The sequence below is a fragment of the Eriocheir sinensis genome, chromosome 13, assembly GCF_024679095.1.
Source record: "Eriocheir sinensis breed Jianghai 21 chromosome 13, ASM2467909v1, whole genome shotgun sequence".
NCBI lineage: Eukaryota > Metazoa > Arthropoda > Malacostraca > Decapoda > Varunidae > Eriocheir > Eriocheir sinensis.
The window spans coordinates 2439009-2459331 of NC_066521.1; the positions used below are offsets into that span (position 1 = coordinate 2439009).

The 20323-nt window shown below is 44.2% G+C and overlaps 1 protein-coding gene across 1 annotated transcript in view; it reads left to right on the forward strand.

Annotated features, from left to right (window-relative positions):
- The window catches only part of LOC126997872 (polycystin family receptor for egg jelly-like), a 345158-nt gene that overhangs the window by 133570 nt on the left and 191265 nt on the right, over window positions 1-20323 (forward strand). Inside the window, exons 16-17 of the mRNA XM_050859085.1 lie at window positions 8595-8760; window positions 10933-11171. Coding sequence (XP_050715042.1) covers window positions 8595-8760; window positions 10933-11171 — 405 coding nt within the window. The remainder of the gene's footprint in view (window positions 1-8594; window positions 8761-10932; window positions 11172-20323) is intronic.

Sequence of the window (20323 nt, forward strand, 5' to 3'; positions counted from 1 at the left end):
CGGGGGACAGGCGAACGTCAGGAAGAGAGTCAGGCCGGGGCAGAGTAATATAACCCATACACCGGGGGTTTCTTTCACTTGCCCACACCCCCACCCACCACGGAGCCCAACAAGGGGAGGCTGGATGTTGGGGCCAGACCGCACCCAACAGCCCCAGGGGTAATGGGAAAATATACGCAGCCACTGCCAGGCGTTTAACAGTGGCCGCGTGACCGTTGCGATCGCCCACCCGGCAGTGGCCACTTGAGCCTAGTCAACGAATGACCAGCCGATTGATTCAGTGGGGCCACAATGAACCACCCCAACCCTCCCCGCGTGTTGCTCACCGAGGGGAACTACACCCGCTCCGCGTTGAGCTCAACTCCCAGATGAGAAGGACGGGGAGTATACGGGGCGCCACGCACGGCAAACACGTGGGGAGACTATATCCCTGCCCTAGGTGGTAAAAGGGCGGGCGCAGGCAACATCACCAGTAAGCCTCCTCTACCGGTGATGAGGGGGGAGCACTTGGTCCACGAGGTCAGCGGACATCGAGCTTTATCGAGGTAGGCAAGCTACCACGATAAGTGGTACCGCCGACCTCGCTTCAAGCCCCGTCACCACGACAAGGTGACTCCCCTTCGACGGGGTTCGATATTGGAACAACCTCCTTCTAGAAGTAATACTTTCGGAAACTTCCAAGACAGTGGTTCCCAAACTGTGGTACACGTACCACTAGTGGTACTCGGTCTTACAGGTGGTTCGTGAACAGTAAATGTTGGGATCACACATCCGCGATTTCGCTCTGCGACGGTTGACGATTTTGAAAATTTCCGAAATCGGCATATACGCTCGACATCGTAGCGACGTCCCTGCGATTAGTCGCAATAGTCGCTCGATTAAGTTCGCGCGACTTGCGGGTGCCGGCCCGTCGCGCGAACATTTTGAAATGTTCAAAAAGTTCGCAGAAAGTCTCCGATATTGGCCAAATCGCACGATTATTCGCACGATTATTCTCACTGTTATGCGAGTGTACATCGTGCGTATGGCAGCGACGCTGCATCGGTAAGCGAAATGGCAGCGAGCCAGCGGGAGGGTGTGAAAAACCGTTAGGGAGCGACCACTCGCTCGCACTCACACTGTCCTGCCACAACCCGCTACCCTGCCCGCCTGCAAAATAATAGCCTAGTATTCATGAATTTATAATAATAGCATATTATTCCTAACTGCTAAATAATTGCCTAGTGTTCATGAATGGAAAATAATAGAATAGTATTCCTAAATGCAAAATAATACCCTAGTGTTCATGAATGCAAAATAATAGAATAGTATTCCTAACTGCTAAATAATAGCCTAGTTTTCATGTGTACAAAATAATAGAATAGTATTCCTAAATGCATATAATAGCCTGGTTTAACAAAATGCAAAATTTATACAAGCTAGTGTACACAGTAAAATTATTAGCTAGAGTACACAGTAAAATTATAATGTATTTCTCTTGACTACTTCATTAGCTTATTAGCAAGTTATTACAGATTGTAAAACTCTTTCCACTTACAATTTATTACAGAAGTTGTAGATACGGTATAACATGCAGAAAACCTTACACCATATGAATAAAATCCAATATTCCTCAAAACAACTTAATTTATTCCCAGGAGATCACGACCCCCAAGTTAAGAACCTCTGAATTAGAAGCACAAGCAACTGGCGAAACAGTAACCTTAGTGTTAGAGCGTCGGGATATGAAGGGTGCCAAGATTAATTTCTGGTTAGTTAGTTAGTGTGTGTGTGTGTGTGTGTGTATATATATATATATATATATATATATATATATATATATATATATATATATATATATATATATATATATATATATATATATATATATATATATATATATATTACAGCTAAGGAGACAGTTCAAGAGCGTAAATAAAATAAGTAAAAAAAGCCCGCTACTCACTGCTCCCGAACAGAGGTCAATGGAGTGTCCAAAACGAGAGGTCAATTTCGGGAGGAAAGGTGTCCTGATACCCTCCTCTTGAAAGAGTTCAAGTCGTAGGCAGGAGGAAATACAGATGAAGGAAGATTGTTCCAGAGTTTACCAGCGTGAGGGATGAAGGAGTTAAGATGCTGGTTGACTCTTGCATAAGGGGTTTGGACAGTATAGGGATGAGCATGAGTAGAAAGTCGTGTGCAGCGGGGCCGCGGGAGGAGGGGAGGCATGCAGTTAGCAAGTTCAGAAGAGTAGTCAGCATGAAAATATCGATAGAAGATAGAAAGAGAGGCAACATGGCGGCGGAATTTGAGAGGTAAAAGACTATCAGTATGAGGAGGAGAGCTGATGAGACGAAGTGCCTTTGACTCCACTCTGTCAAGGAAAGCTGTGTGAGTGGAGCCCCCCCACACATGAGAAGCATACTCCATACGAGGGCGGACAAGGCCCCTGTAAATGGATAGCAACTGTGCGGGGGAGAAGAACTGGCGGAGACGGTACAGAACGCCCAGCCTCGAGGAAGCTGATTTAGTAAGAGATGAGATATGAAGTTTCCAGTTGAGATTTTGAGTTAAGGATAGACCGAGGATGTTTAGTGTTGAGGAAGGTGATAGCTGAGTGTTGTCAAAGAATAGTGGATAGTTGTTTGGAAGATTGTGTCGAGTAGATAGGTGGAGAAACTGTGTTTTTGAGGCGTTGAAGGACACCAGGTTCCTCTTGCCCCAATCAGAAATAATAGTAAGGTCTGAGGCTAAGCGTTCTGCCGCCTCCAGCTTGGAATCATGTAGTTCCTGGTGGGTGGGTCTTCTATTAAAAGAAGTTGAGTAATGCAGAGTAGAGTCATCGGCGTAAGAATGGATAGGACAGTTTGTTTTGGAAAGAAGATCATTAATGAACAGCAGAAAGAGAGTGGGAAATACGACAGAACCCTGCGGAACACCACTATTAATAGGTTTAGGGGAAGAACAGTGACCGTCTACCACAGCAGAAATAGAACGGTCAGAGAGGAAATAGAGATAAAAGGTACAGAGAGAAGGATAGAAACCATAGGAGGGTAGTTTGGAAAGCAAAGATTTGTGCCAGACCTTCAAAGGCTTTTGATATGTCCAGCGCAATAGCAAAGGTTTCACCGAAACGGCAAAGAGAGGATGACCAAGAATCAGTTAGGAAAGCAAGGATATCACCAGTAGAACGCCCCTTGCGGAACCCATACTGGCGATCAGATAAAAGGTCGGAAGTGGAAAGGTGCTTTTGAATCTTCCGGTTAAGGATAGATTCAAAAGCTTTAGATAGACAAGAAAGCAAAGCTATAGGACGGTAGTTTGAGGGATTGGAACGGTCACCCTTCTTAGGCACAGGCTGTAATAAAGCATACTTCCAGCAGGAAGGAAAGGTAGATGTTGACAGTCAGAGGCGAAAGAGTTTGACCAGACAGGGTGTCAGCACGGAAGCACAGTTTTTAAGGACAATAGGAGGCACTCCATCAAGTCCATAAACCTTCTGAGGATTGAGGCCAGAGAGGGCATAGAAAACATCATTAGGAAGAATCTTAATAACAGGCATAAAGGAGTAAAAGGAATATGCCCAGAATCGTCCAGAGTGGAGTTTTTAGAGAAAGTGTGAGAGAAGAGTTCAGCCTTAGAGATAGATGAGACGGCGGTGTTGCCGTCAGGACTAAGGAAAGGAGGGGAAGATGAAGAAGTGAAGTTGGAGGAGATGTTTTTGGCTAGATGCCTGAAGTCACGGGAAGAATTAGAGAAAGCAAGGTTTTGGCATTTTCTATCAATGAAGGAGTTTTTGGTTAGTCGGAGAAGAGATTTGGCACGATTCCGGGCAGAAATGTAAAGGTCATGGTTCGCGGGAGAATACTTACGATGTAATAACACTGAATATCTTTCAGTTCTTTTAGCAATACTAGACCTAATGCTCAGTTAATAAGGTTTGTCTTACAGTTGCCAGTGTCAACTTACTGTGTTGTCGATGTGGTATATTTTGATTATTAAATGTTGTAAAACTGATGGTTAATCAGCAAGCAATTTATCAGACCCACCACCATCACTAATTGCGTCCATAAATGTGGCACACTTGATCATATAATGCTTGAGGTCTCCTATTTAGTTAGGAAACCTTATTATTTAACCTTCCACTGCAACTTTTTTAACCCTACAACAGTTAACTTCGAAATGTCACACTAATAGTTACGTGGTCCATAATAATGTACCAATGTCTGGACATAGAGAAAAAATAAAATTCTTACTGCTTTAATGAATGTGAAAATAAGTTGCAGAAGTACAATTTATTCTCCGTATTGTACCATATTTGAAACTTGAAATTTACAATTCTATTTATATATGCAAAAAAAAAAAAACAAAAAAAAAAAAATCCTTTGTTGGCACAGTGCCATGGCACTGTGCATAATAAGCTCGACAGCCTTGATCCACGTAGTCTGGAGGTGCGACATGCAGCTCCAGGGCCCGTAGCCTTTACCAAGCGTCAACGGATGTGAACCAAGCTGCCAAAAATGGGTGTTGGTTCCAGAAAATTGGAAAAAACGGATAATAAAAAAAGTTACCTCTTTATAATGAATGCCATCAGGTGTTTATACAATGGCTCATGTCATTGTGTGAAAGTAGAAAAAGCCTCTGGTTCATCCAGCGAAAGAAATTAATTAAACGACTTGATGGGGGTGGTCGCCTGGTGTGCCTCATGGGTGGGTCCTGGGGTGGTATATGTATCACGTTACTTGCTGGCGTCTTCGCAGTACGGGAATACAGCTGCTGACGATAATGCCAGATAAAGCCAGATGTGCTCGACAACGTATTGACGCTAAATTCAATCACCAGACCAAGGGTAGGACTTAGGACACGTAGTCGTACGCGTCGGCCTTGAGGGCTGTCACGACGCCGCTCCCTTCCCCTGCGAGCTTCACCACTATACTCTGTTCAGAGCATGAAGTCAGTTCAGGGTGGGGCTTAGATGGTGGTGTACCTCTAGCCATGCTGCCAAAATAACCTTCGTACATGCGTCTGTCTCTTATTTCCCATCTATGTGCTATTTGAAAGTTATATTTTTTTCTTCTTATTCTGTATATAGTAAAGGAAGCTGCATAGTACAATGAGTGTGGATGTTTAGGATTATAACAACGATTTGTATAAATTTTATGACATGTGGCAGGGATTTTTCCCATGTTGCCACGTTGTGGTGGTGGTGGTGGTGGTGGTAGTCGTGGTAGTGGTGGTGGTCGGCGTGTCCCCTTAGGTCCCTCCCCCGTGTTGTGGGTGGGTAGGTAGGGAGAAAGTGCTAATCTGATAATTGGTGGTCGAACTGGCTGGGCGGCACTCATGGGAATTCCAGAATCTGCCACACCTTGATCCGACTTCATGCTACGAACATAGTATAGCGACACGCGAAGCAGGAGAAGCAGCACCGGAATGGGGCGAAAAAAGAATATGCCCGGTGGCGTAGACTGGGTCATCTGGTTTGTATGACATGTTAGTGGGAGATCCAGGGTGAGGCGATGGCGATCTCGATGGCATAGAGGCTAGAAGGGAAGCAGGCCATTTGAATGATGTTTGCTGTGGGCGCGAGGGCCTATGCTCCTTCTGATACAACAGTAGGGTCGCAGGAAGTGGCTGGAGGCTAGGGTGTGGTCGTATCAGGCAAGCTGGGATTTTTCAGTCACTGCCGAGTGGCCTAAGACTACTGACATGGTGTCCAGAAGACCACCTATATCAACCCGGACTCTAGATCTAGGATAAAAAATGAGCTCCTGGGGGCAGCATGAGCCGATGCAAGATGGCACCGCTATAAACACATGCCTGCACCACAACGGGCTGGGGCCGACCATCAGGCCCTACTACGAAAGCCTACCGGCGCCACAGGCGAAGACGTAAAAAAATGTGTGATGACGTAATAGCGACTGAGTCAGCTAGATGTCGGTGTAGAACGCGGCGCGCGGAACCTCGTCCCGTACCCCTCTCTTGGCTGCTGCTGCACTGTGATACAGTGATAATGTGGGATACTTTCAAACGTGAGACTCAAGCTGCCAAGGAGTGCATTAGAGAGCGCCTGGGATCTAGGAGTGGATTCGCCTCGGCGGAGACCAATACAGGGCTAGGACTAGAGCTCTCCTGACGAGAACAAAGGAGAGGTATGTCATGGGTCTAGCTGAGGAAGTCGAGGGACATTTAAATGCAAATGCCCTCCTACTTGCTTACCAAGCCCTGAAGAAGCTCCGCTCCAAGTCTCCTTCTCAGGTAAGTGCCATCCGAACAGCTGGCGGCTGCCTTGTGTCGGACATGGATGGGCAGAGGGTTCGTTGGGCTGAGTAATTTGAGCAGTTGTACACGGCAGACCCTCCAAGTGGGCAGATTCCAGTTGCTAGGTTGCTGGTGGTGGCTGCTGATCCACCCATCAATGAAAGTCCGCCCTCTCTTGCTGAAGTCAGAGAGGCTATGGCAAAGATGAGGGGTAGATAGGCACTTGGCATCTGTAACATCAGTGCGGAGCTGCTCAAGCAGGAGGTGAGGTAATGATCCGCGGGTTGCATGCGGTCTTGACTGTCGTATGGCAGTCTGGTATCATTCCTCCCTAGTGGAAGAGGGGGCTGGTCGTCCCTATCTGGAAAGGGAAAGGGGACCGTCAAGATAGAAACAACTACTGTGGTATTACATTGCTCAGTGTGCCAGGCACGGTGCTTGCCCACCTATTGCTGATGCGAATTCTCATCCAGATGCTGAAACTTCACGCCTGGTAAGTCAACAACTGACCGTATCCTGGCGTTTCGCGTACTGGTGAAGCGCCGACGTGAGTTGTGACAATGGATGCTTGGAGCCTATGTCGATCTCAAGAAGGCGTTTGACTCAGTGTATCGAGAGGCACTCTCGGATCTCCTGCGACTCCGTGGTATTCCTGCAAAGATTATTAGTTTGCTGACAGGCCCGTATTTTTGGATTGAGAGTGCTGTGAAGTGTGTGTGGGGGGGTGGGGGGGGGGGGCTTCTCCGGCTTCTTTCCCGTGAATGTGGGAGTGAGGCCCCATCCCTTTTCAACACTTGTATGGATTGAGAACTAGGCAGAGTTGAGGACCAGAGTCATTTTGGTAGGCGGTGGCTGAACAGATAGCAAGACGGCCCCGCGTTCAGGAGGACACGAGTTCAATCCCCGACCGGTGCTACCAAGCTGGGATTTTTCAGTCACCGCCAAGTGGCTTAAAACTACACACATGCTGTTCAGAAGACCACTTATCAACCCGGACTCTAGATTCTAGGATTAAAGATGACCTCCGGGAGGGCAGCATGAGCCAATGCAAGATGGCGCCACTATAAACACTCGCCTGCGCCAGAACGGGCCGGACCGGCCATCAGGACCCACCGGGAAGAAGCCTTGGACCGACCATCAAGATCCACCGGGAAGAAGCCTACCGGCGCAATAGGCCAAGACGTAAAAAAAAAAAAAAAAAAAAAAAATGTGGAACATCCATTGCCAATACCAGGGTCACCGACCTTGTTTTTGCCGATGATGCACTAATCATGGCGGAGTCGATGGAGGTGTGGGTGATTGCTTTCGAGGCACTGCACGAGGTGAAGCCCTTGGGACTTCAGGTCTCTTCGGCCAAAGCAAGGTACAGGTGTTTGGAGGTTTGCTAGATGAAACAGTACAGTCTGTACGTGCGTGTGGCAAGGACATTGACATCTCGGAAAATTTCACATGCCTTGGTAGCGTAGTATATAACAATGGTGATTGATTGATTGATTATTGGGGAGTTCATTTCTCGGCGCCACAACTGCAAGATCATCTGGCGCTGAATATAAAACAAAATAAACTATAATATAAAACTATTAAAAAACCGTCCGTCAACGCCAACTCCGGCTATATGGACATGTGACACGTTACCAAGAAGCTTATCCTATTCATCGAGTTGTTTCTATAAGAGATAATCCTGAGTGGAGAATGCCAAGGGGACGCCCACGGAGTTCGGAACTTGAGCAATTCGATATATCCTGCCAGAAGGTACTCAGGATGCGAAGGTCTGCATGGAGACTCGCCCGGAGGGACCCTTGGACTTGGCGTCGTAGTGTCGGCTAGGCGACACGCCCCTCGGCGTATGACCCCATTGATTGATTGATCTCTCATTGCTTTCCATCAGTTCATCAAATAATTTGATAACCTCTTCCCAGTCTGCAGTTACATTACGTTTATACTTTCTGGTCTCCATTTGGGGGTCTTTAACACATGAAATCAGTCTGGTATTACCTGCAATATATCTGCAAACTTGAAAAAAAAATCATTCAATAAATCACATTCACGAGTCAAAAATATTACATTATCGGTCACCTGATCCAAAATCTTGCATTTTAGGCCTTAAAATCGGAAATAAATATCTGAGCACAGCGACACACCTCTCACTGTCACACCACATGCTTGGCTGAAGACTCCTGGACGGACAGTCCTAAGGCGCGCAACACCTTTCGCCACACAAACCTAATGCGTGTAAACAAGATTTTGCCATACAAATCCGAACTAGGGTTAATGTGGTAAACTGGTAAAGTTTATGATTAAATATTGAAAGACCTAATATAAATCAGCAAGCCTCTCTCTGACACTTTTCACCACAGGTACCCTCGATTATTCCTTGGGCCTCCTTAACCTCGACACCTCTTCCTTCACGCATCCCGACAAGACCTACGAGATACAAGTCATGATAAAGAAGGATACGCGCTTCGCAGTGGCACGAGTGTTGGTTGAGGTCATGAAGTTAAGCCCTCCATCCATCGACATAAAGTAGGTGGTAATATAATCTTAGATGATAATTGTAATACAGTTTGATAGAAGATTGTGCTTGTGTAAGGAAGTGTTTGTTCTGCCATAAGCATAGATTATGAGAGACTGAATGTGGGTCTGTGGGAACCCTTTCTTTTTCTTTTTCGCCTCCGCAGGCTCAACACCAACTAACTGTACCTGTAACTTACCTCTTCATATAATAGTGATCAGGTTTACAGAAGACAAGGAAATGGCATCACAATTGTAGGTGTAATTGATATTGATATTGTAGGAGAGACGGCTTTTTTTTCCACAGATCCTTTTCGTGTACTCTATAGTTGCCTTTTATGTGTTTCATTTACAAAAGGTAGTTGCTCTGCATGTTCTCTACATACATGCATGCATATTTTATATTAAAGAGAGAATTAAACAAAGGTCAATTTCGGATGGAGGTGTCTTGACATACTATTCTAAATCTAAGAACACATAATATAGAAACAATCTGTGGAGGGTGTTAATCTTACATGAAATCAATTACAAAATTACATATGATTAGGCCATGTCCACACTTGCATCAAGCCTGGTGCAGCGAATGTCCCGTAAGAACCCTACTAAAAGTTCTTATTGTCTTATTTATTGCCTCTTTAACTTGTGGACTCCATGCCTTGCACTTTTTCTTTGTTCCCTATTTTACTTTAACTCCAACTACTTTCTCTGTTATTTTGGTTACATTTTCGTTTAAGTATCTCCAGTCTTCCTCCACACCTTTTCCTTCACTTTCATCTCCTGGTGCTGTCTCTGCTGTTTCCTTTCTTTGACGTGATTTGTTTTTAAGTTCTCAGTTTTTAGTAATTTTATCTTCTTGCTCTTTTATTTTTCTTATCGGTCCTAATTTTGCAAGGATCCGAGTCAAGCGAGAAAGAGGGTATTGCTTTCACTTCATCAAATAAGTTTTTGTTGTTCGCTAGAAACATATCAGTTATTGAGCAGTCTGTGTTTTGCTGCTCTGCCACATTCCATCTGTACCATGATCAATTGTGACTTTATGTAGACAAAAAAAAAGTATTCATTACTGATTACGTATTCCTCACACAAATCTATTATTTTCATTCCTTCTCCATTTCTGATTAAAACATTAAATGCTCCCTCTACTCTCTCGACGCTATTCCTACATGTCCATTACAGTCGCCAAATATGATAACATTGTTACTATATTTGGCTTGATCACAAGATTTTTGATGCTCATTATATAAGTCTTATTTGTCTTACTTACTTTTCCTTGTGGGGGTGCATACACCATGAGGTAACTTATTCCCACAGGTTTTATTTATAACGATACATTTAATATATTTCCATTGTTGTATATCACTTGACCCACTCTACTTAAACTCACAGTCACTTCCAAAGCGTTCTTCTTTGTTCCCTTTGTAGATGTACTAAAATCTTCATGGATTTTCTTTTGTCATTCTTTCTTTGTTCTTGTTTCGCACACAGCCATTACTTATAACTTTTTTGTCTTTCATCAATTTATTGTTGCTGCTCTTATTTCCTAGTTCACTGTCCAGGGGACTGTCGGGTCGGGATCCGGCTAGCTGTCGGAATACAGGGCTCGGTTTGCATGGATTGAGCATAAGCTCATCCACCAGTAGCCTGCTAAGTCTATCCAGGCTCTTATAAACTGATTAACAGTACCTTCTGGGGCTCACTCACAGGATTCTACCCACCTTTGGGTCGCAGCAGAACACTCGTATATAGTGATGAAAAAAAATACGTATATGGTTGGGTGTTGGTGTAAGTGTATCACTTGTGTATGACGACAACACGGATTAGTTAAACCGGGCACTCACAAAGATTCGGTAATAATAGTTGATTCACACGAGCCACGTGTGGGGAGTATACTGGGCGCCACGCACAGCATACACGTGGGGAGGCACTAGCTATATCCTAAGACCTAAGTGGTGAAAGGGCGGGTAAATACGACTTCACCGGTTAGCTTCCTCTACCGATAATGAAAGGGAGCTCTTGGTCCACGAGGTCGGCGGACACCGAACCCTTCCAAGGCAGGCAAACTACCTTCGTAGGTGGTGCAGCCGATCCCGCTTCAAGCCCCGTCCCTAACTATTCCCTACCTCCTACCTACTCCCTGTTATTGTTCCAAGTGACGCCCTAAATCCTGTTCTCATTCCTCCACAGGTGCGCTGATCCCAAACTCTGCATGCCAACCTTCGACGGTCTGCTGGTGAATCCTTCTTCCAGAGTCGCCCTCCAAAGTGTGTGTTCTGACAACTGCCACAGTGACATGCAGTACTCGTGGAACATCACCACCTTTACAGGCGAGCCGGTAGTTGAGGAGGTGGACTGTTCAACGCCGTCCGTCACCACCCCTTCACCTGACGGAGAGGCCTCCCTGTCTCCTGATCCGTGTCCACCAGGTACTTGTAGCTTCCAATGTTAATAATTGTTATAATTTTAATGATATTAGTTTTTATATCTTTTCTCAGTCAGTAGTGTTCCCTCCCTGTGACCGTATTTAAAAATAATAATAAAATAATAACACAGTGTAAAGCAAAAGTTTTTGAGGGGTAAAAGAGCCGGGTAGGACACGTGGCAGTGGGTTAAAGTTGGATAAATTCAGATTCAACAAAAACAGGCAACAATTGGGTGACCAACAAGAGTGGTGGTTCAGTGGAACAGGCCCGGCAGGCATGTTGTGACAGTCGAGGCCAGCTACACTCGTACACGCGGGGCTGGGCAGGAGGCAGATTTCCCACTTCCTCAGCCTTTCCTTTGAAGTACGCTCAGTCTACCACTACGACCTCTCCCCATCCCACCCTACTCTTCCTACACACACCTGCACGTCCCAGGAGACAATAGGAGTGTGGATTAAGACGGGAAGGCTTGAGAGAGAGAGAGAGAGAGAGAGAGAGAGAGAGAGAGAGAGAGAGAGAGAGAGAGAGAGAGAGAGAGAAGGATGGAAGCTAAGGAAGTAGGGAGAGGGATGACCGCTAAGGTAAGGAAATAACTCTTATAAATCGATCACCGATGGTGAAGTTGGGAGGAAGCGCGAGAAGAGAGAAAAAACACACCTTTTAACTGAGGGTGTTGCCCGAAGCAATAGCCAGGATTAGAAGTTAATCACCCCACACCTGTGTTGACGAAAGAAGATTCTCTCTCTCTCTCTCTCTCTCTCTCTCTCTCTCTCTCTCTCTCTGCACTTCCTGGAATTTCAGAATTCCTTTGCTCAAACACACACACACACACACACACAGAGGCATAGACACTCACACACATTGTACCGTACTAAAGGTATATTTATGGTGTCACTGAATATGAAAGAGAGAGAGAGAGAGAGAGAGGATTGCAGTGAAGAGATGAAAGGACAGGGAAATTAAGGTAAAATGATGTTTCTAAGCTTTGAAACAAACTGGAGTCTAATGAGGAGGAGGCGGGGCATTGGGGGAGAAGTGGGAGGGAATGTAAAATCTAATGAGGCGGGAGGGAGGGAAAAGGAGAAGGGAGGAAAGAGTAGGAGATCAGCAAGAAATGACATAAAAAGTAAAAAGCTGGAGAAATATATTAAATTTATAAAAAAAATATAACAAAAAACTATAGTAGCATTCATATTAACCGTAGGACTCTCATGTCTTTTCTATTTTATTTTTAGGTCTACACACACACACACACACACACACACACACACACACACATTAGGGTAGGTGATGGCTAAGTGGTTAGCGTGCGGGCCTCACATTCACAGAGTTCTGGACCACACGGGTTCGAATCCGGTCGCTACCACTTGGGATTTTTCAGTCACCACCGAGTGGCCTAAGACTACCCACCTGCTGTCCTGAAGACCACCCATCAACCCGGACTCTAGAAGAAACCGTCCAAGTGAATCAAGACTGAGTTCCGGGGGGCAGCAAGAGCCAAGATAAATGGGTCCGCTATAAAAATTGCCTGCGCCATGACGGGCTGGGGCCGACCACCAGGAAGCTGTAGAAAGCCTGCCGGCGCCATAGGCTATCACACACACACACACACACACACACACACACACACACACATAAAAAATGAGGTGTGTGTGTGTTTGTTTGTGTGTGTGTATGACACAGATGTGAAATGGAAGCGAGAGAGAGAGAGAGAGAGAGAGAGAGAGAGAGAGAGAGAGAGAGAGAGGAGTCACTTGTCCTCAGGGAATGGCCTCTTTCTCTGATTAGAAGAAATTCCGGGGCTGGGGAGGTAGGAGGAAGTGAGGCGCCTGTGAACGATGAATTGGTAGAAAATTGAAAATATGTGAAAAAAACATCGAGCTTAGCCCCGCGTATATGAGTGTGACCGGCCTCGACTACCTATACGATTGAGAGTATGAAGAAGATTGATAAATTCAAGGACACGCACGCTGACCACTCGGCCACTGCCTCCACTTCCACAGAATTTCCATTATAAGGTCCACACAATGGAAACTAGAACGAAAGCCGCGAATTGCAGATGGTAAAGAATAAGCTGGAAAATCTATCAGGACATAATATATTTCGGTCATTATCAAATGTGAAGTCTGACTTGGGAACATTTACGGTCCCCTTCACAGATAACCACTCCTATAATGTGTTATCAACCATTTCCATGGTAAATTTTGATGCATTTTAGAAACTGCAATAACGCAGTGAAAAATCTCGAGATGTACATCACTGAGTGCCAGGGATCGACCCCGGGCCCTCGGCATAATGCAGTTTATCTACTGTATTTAAACACTTTATATTCAATTGTGGATTAATCAATAGCGTTTTCAGCTCCCACCACTGTGGTCGGAGGTGAATAAAAGAACCTCGCATTGCAATTGGGTGCATGGCTACGCGGGGAGCATCTTACCCTGGTCCCTGTGTTGTGTTGTGTCTTCCCTGTGTTGAGAACTGTAAGATGGATGGCACAGTTTCTTCGATAAGTTCTTAAATAATTAAAATGTGCAACTAAAGTCAACACACGGAATCTAAATACCCGTAAAAAAACAACTTGGCAAGGGAGACGTCTCTTAAGCAGAATAGTGGAGTGTTTGATTTATGTCGGGCTGGTCGCGGGTTCAAACCCTGATCGTAAATGTTTGCTTCCCGCTGACCGAATGAAATCAATATCTATTGTGTTTCGTGGCACGGAGATGTGGTGAATGATGGGAAATAAATCCCATATTACACAGGGATACCTTTTTTCTATATGAGTTATCTCGGATGACCAGCGAATACCCTATCTATCAGCTGAGCTCAAGAGGCTGAGAGTGGATACAAAGGTGCTCTCTGAGACGAAGAGACCAGTCAATGGTGAGATCATTAGTGGGGACTATACCTATTACTGGTGGGAGGGATGGTGCTCCTTGCAGGAGTAGCTATAGACATTTCTAGCCGACTTCTGTCTTCTGTCATTAAGGTTACTCCGGTAGATGAGCGTATGACGCTGGTGAGATAGAACAAACCCTGGACTTCATATCCCCAATTGCAGTGTACACCCTTACCGAAATGTACGAAGTTGAGGAGAGAGAGATGTCCTACGCCAATCTGGAACCTTGCCGCTGGACTTGGTATAGCAATGCTGGTGGTGTGGCAAAGGAGATCGACCACATCCTTGTTAGTATTCACACAAAGGAACACAAAGGAAGAACAAACAACAGCAGACCTGCTTGTCCTCACGAGGCTGTTTGTGACAAGCTACACTAGCTATCTAATCAAAGGTGGAAGATGAAGGACAGCAAAGGCGAAGGCTCCTCCCCACCCCCCCATCCCTCCAGCCAAAGCTGGCAGGAAAGGAAAAAGAAGCATGCAGCATGGAAAAACTGCATGGAAATTATGTAGAAAAGAGGAAAGAACTACCATTACTGCTACCACTAACCGGGCGATAAAAGCGGACAAGGACACCAGTATTCGAAAGAACTTAACGTTATTACGACAATAAGTAATATCTTACTTGCTGGTTGGATTCAAAATACTTGTCTAATCTATTATTGAAGGCCGTAACTGTTGTACTATCAACGACATCACATGGTAGAGAGTTCCAAACATTAACAACTCGATTAAAGAAGAAGTGTTTAGCTTCGTGCGACGATAATCTTTTACTATTTATCTTCAAATTGTGATTTCTTCTTCTATTTGATCGATCAATTGTAAAGTAATCTTCCGCATTAATTTCACTGAATCCTTTAAACATTTTAAACACTTCTATTAGATCGCCTCGCATTCTTCGTTTTGATAGGCTGAATAAATTTACTTCTTTAAGCCTTTGTTCATATGATAAATTTCTCAACCTAGGAATCATCTTTGTTACTCTTCGTTGAACCCGTTTCAACTTTTCTATGGCTTTTCTGTAATTGGGAGACCAAAACTGTACACAGTACTCTAGATGGGGTCGAACCAACAAATTATACAGTTTTAATATTACTTTTACTGATTTATTATTAAAGACTCGTCCGATAAAGCCAACCAATTTGTTTGCAGTTTTAACAACCTCTGAACAATGCTGACCGGGCTTTAAATCGCTTGATATAGTGATTCCAATATCCTTTTCTTTACTTACTGCAGAAAGTTTTTGGCCATTCATTACGTACCGAACGCGATTGTTATTTTTTCCGATGTGCAACACTTTACATTTGTCAACGTTAAATTTAATTTGCCATTGACTGGCCCAACGTGCAAGTCGATCTAGATCTGATTGTTAAGCTTCTTTGTCTAGTGTCACAGTTACTTTACTCGCAATTTTTGTGTCATCAGCAAATTTTGATACTTTACAAGTGAGCCCATCATCGATATCATTAACATAAATTAAGAAGAGCATGGGGCCAAGCACTGAGCCTTGAGGTACGCCGCTTCTGACATCGAGCCAGTTAGATATAACACCGTTTAGAACTACTCTCTGTTTCCGCTCAGAGAGCCAGTCCATTGTTAATGTTACCCGAGATACCGTGCGCCAATAGTTTGCTGAGCAATCCTTGGTGGGGGACCTTATCAAATGCCTTTTGAAAATCCAGATATATGATATCTACTGATCTGCTTTCATCGAACACCTCAATAATATAATGAAAAAATACAAGTAAGTTAGTTAAACGCGAACATTTAATTCGGAAGCCATGTTGCGAATTATTTATTATATTATTTTCTTCGAAGAATTTCACCATATTGTCGCGAATGATAGTCTCCATTAACTTACTAACAATCGATGTCAGGGTAATTGGTCGATAGTTTCCGGGATGAGACTTGTCCCCCTTTTTGAAAATCAGTGTGACATTTGCTAGTTTCCAATCCGACGGAACTTTTCCAGCTGTTAAAGATTTATTGAATATGATGGAGAGCGGTTTGCAAATTTGATGTTTGATTTCTTTTAAGACCCTAGGGGTAATTTTGTCTGGACCAGGAGCTTTGCTTACTTTATTCTCTTCAATTGTGCGTAAAATGTCACTTTCTACGATGAGCACGCCACTTAACATCTTTTCGGTCCTTCTAACCTCCGGCTGTTGAGGTGATAAACAATCTTCGTCGGTAAATACGGATGCGAATAAGCTATTTAGGATTGTAGCCATTTAATTTTCATCGTTCGTGTAGTTACCATTATCATTAGCAAGCGGTCCGATACCATAAGTGAGTGACTTTTTATTATTTACATAGCTAAAAAATTCTTTAGGATTAGATTTACTCGTTTCCGCTATCTATTCTTCAAGATTTGTCTTGCATCGTTTTATTAATTTCTTGGTTTCGCGGCGAATTCTGTCCAACTCTAGTTTATCAGCCTCACTCTGAGTTGATATGTATCTACTGTATACGCGTTTTTTAAAAGATAGGCTATTTTGAATTTCGTTATTCCACCATTTGGGTTTCTTCTTAAAAGCTTAACGTCTGTTACGATAGAGTACGCATATGCTTATGGCATTGTTCAATATTGTGGTGAAGGCCCCCAAAGATTTATCAATATCTGTTTCTGCCGAGATTTCAGTCCAGTCAGAATTATTTAGAATTGATCGGAGTCTTTCGAAATTCGCTCTCTGATAATCAGGCACCTTTTCTTTACTAGGAGTTACTTTACTTTCTTTCATATTGATGCTGAATGTGATTGTTTGGTGATCGCTAGAACAAAAAATTGGACCAACATTTACTTCGTTAACTATATCAGATGTCGTTGAAAAGATAAGGTCAAGTGTATTATTTTCCCGAGTCGGTTCTTGAACGTGTTGATGTGAATCACTTTTTAGTAAATTTGTGTACAGGTCGAGCCCTGTATGACAGTTCAACGGTTCACCCCAACTTTTCAATGGCAAGATAAAGTCCCCAACAATTACTGCCTCGCAACTGCTACTTGTTTCTAATAATAATTCACGTAATGTGTGGTCGATATCAAGAGTCTGCCCTGGCGGTCTGTAGATAAGTCCAATTACTATTTTACGAGATATATTTTTAATTTCAATGAAGACCGTGTCTACATTGGTTATAATATCTGTTTTCACGGATACTGGATGGAGAGAGTTGTGGATATAAAAGCTAACGCCTCCACCCCGTCTATTCTCTCTTTCATGATTCGTTAGAGGATCCTCCAGAACTAAAGAGTTTTCCGGATTGCTGAGTTCTTAAAGACCAACCATAGACTTGTTGATTGAAAACTGAGGATATGCATCAAATCCAACAAATTCTAAAGATGCAACCCACCAGGTTTCCATTGTGAGAAACTGAGGGACTAGGCGCCTTCTCAGGAGTATGCAGTTGCCGTATCAGTTCGGTTTGAAGTGCTTGGGACTTTCGATCACACAGGAGAGTGCGGGATACTTTTAAACTTTAACTCTCAAAGCTGCCGGAGTGCATTGGAGAACGCTCAGGGTCTAGGTGTGGCGTTCCCTCGAGAGACACTGGATAATATATATTTTTTCCTGCAAGGATTATTGACCTGATGACCGGCCTCTACTCTGGGACTGAGAGTGCTGTGAAGTGTTGGGGAAGTATTTCCGGCTTCTCTGTTAATTCAGGAGTGGTGCAAGGATGCGCCCTTGTTCCATCACTAGGCAAAATTGCTGATCAAAGTCGTTGCAGAGTATTTATTGGCGACACCTATGTCAATAATCGTGTTTTAAGTGACAATGCTGTGATTGTCGTGGAATAGCTGGAGGTCCAGGTAATGGCTTTCGATGTACTGCATGAGGAGGCAAATTCTCTGGGACTGAAGGTTTTCTGGGCCAAAACCAAAGTCCTGTCGTTTGGAGGCTTGCTGGTTGACAGAACAGAGTCTATTCATGCTTGTGGTGAGGATGTCGCCATCCGTAGTTTCATATAATTTGATAGCGTTGTTGAAATTATTCCATTTGTACATATCGTTTATTTGGGAATTATTAATCTAAAGCCATTCAGATAAAATTAATTAACAAGTGGTGGTAGTTACGGTAATACCACAAAGAGTGATTAACACAAAGAGTAATTTAGGTGAAGTAGGTAGGAAGACACCTATCGAACGGGCGCAAGCCACTCCCGGTGAGTTATTATATGGAAGGGGAGGAGGGTGCTGAAGCCCTCCGAAGACCCTTCCCATGTCCTCACTAACCGTTTCCCTATTGTCTCATCAACAACTGAGAGTAGTTCAGCATGCTCTCTAAAGACAGGTCCTCTCTCTATCCACACCACACTACATTCACACAAGATACACAGTTTCCCAAAATTCAAATTGGCGAACCATAACCATGCCTCGGAGTCCCCGCCCTGGGGGGGGGGGGGGGGCACATATTCCCCCAGGGATGACTCCCATTCTGGCTACCTACCTGAGAGGTGTCTTGATAACTCCTCGAACCTCTTTCTTATCAGTTTCTGCAACATTCGCGGTCTTCGTTCTAATTTTTATTCTGTGGAACACCATCTTCTCCTCTAAACCTCACCTTCTATTCCTTACCGAAACACAGGTTTCTGAGGCTACTGACAGCAATCTCTACCCTGTTCCCTCCTACTATCTCTATCCTAATTTTCAATCCAAAGCTGTATGTTGCGTCTACTTGCGCAACGACATCACTTGTTCTCTTGCCCACGACCTTGACTCTTCAGAATTTTCCACCATCTGGCTAAGACTTCATTGTCATTCTATTACTAAATATATCTGTGCTGTTTATCTATCACCTAACTCTACTAACTATGTAAAATTCTTTGACTATTTGAACTCTAAAGTGGAGCACATCTTGACCCACTCTCCCTTCGCTGAAATATCCATTTTGGGAGATTTCAATGTTCACCACCAGCTTTGGCTTTCATCCTCTTTCACTGACCAGCCTAGTAAACAAGCCTACAACTTTGCTCTCCTAAACGATCTAGAGCAGTTGGTTCAGCATCCCACACGTATTCCCGACTGTCTTGGAGACCGGCCTAACATACTAGACCTCTTCCTTACCTCTAACCCTTCTGCTTAATATGTCAAACTATTATCTTCGTTGGGCTCCTCCAATCACGACCTTATTTCTGTATCCTGTCCTATCGCGCCTATACATCCTCAGGACCCACCGAAGAGGCGATGCTTCTGGCAGTTTGCTTCATCTCGGTGGGACGACCTGAGGATGTACTTTTCCGATTTCCCGTGGAATGACTACTGCTTCCAGGAGCGATACCTCTCTTTGTGTGCCCAGCGCTTCCAGAGGTGATTGTCTCTGGAAGGAAGACATACATTCCACGTACTTTCTCTACTCCCCATGCTAAAAAGCCTTGGTTTAATCACGCTTGTTCTCGTGCTATAAAAGATAGAGAGGCAGCTCACAAAAGGTACCAGAGCCTTCGAACTCCCGCTAACCAAATTTGCCAAATCTAGTCTTGACTTACCAAAAACTCCTTTATCCATAGCAAATGTCAACACCTAGCTTCCTGAAATACTTCCAGAGACTTCTGGCACCGCCGTCTCATCTATCTCTAAGGCTGAACTCTTCACTCAAGCTTTCTGTAACAACTCCACTCTGGACGATTCTGGGCATATTCCTCTTACTCATCCCCCCTCTGACTCCTTCATGCCTGTTATTAAGATTCTTAAGAATTATGTTTTCTATGCCCTCTCTGGCCTCAACTCCCACAAGGCTTATGGACCTGATGGAGTGCCTCTTATTGTCCTTAAAAACTGTGCTTCCGTGCTGACACCCTGCCTGGTCAAACTCTTTCGCCTCTGCCTGTCAACATCTACTTTTCCTTCCTGCTGGAAGTACTCCTTCGTACAGCCTGTGCCTAAGAAGGGTGACCGTTCTGATCCCTCAAACTACCGCCCTATAGCTTTATTTTCCTGTCTCTCTAAAGCTTTTGAATCAGTCCTTAACCGGAAGATTCAAAAGCACCTTTCCACTTCTGACCTTCTATCTTATCGCCAGTATGGGTTCCGCAAGGTGCGTTCTACTGGCGATCTTCTTGCTCTCTTAACTGACTCCTGGTCATCCTCTCTTAGTAGTTTTGGTGAAACATTTTCAGTTGTGCTAGACATATCGAGAGCCTTCGATAGAGTCTGGCACAAGTTTTTACTTTCTAAACTGTCCTCTTTCGGCTTCTATCCCTCTCTCTGTTCCTTTATCTCCAGTTTCCTTTCAGGCCGTTCTCTCTCTGCGGTGGCAGAC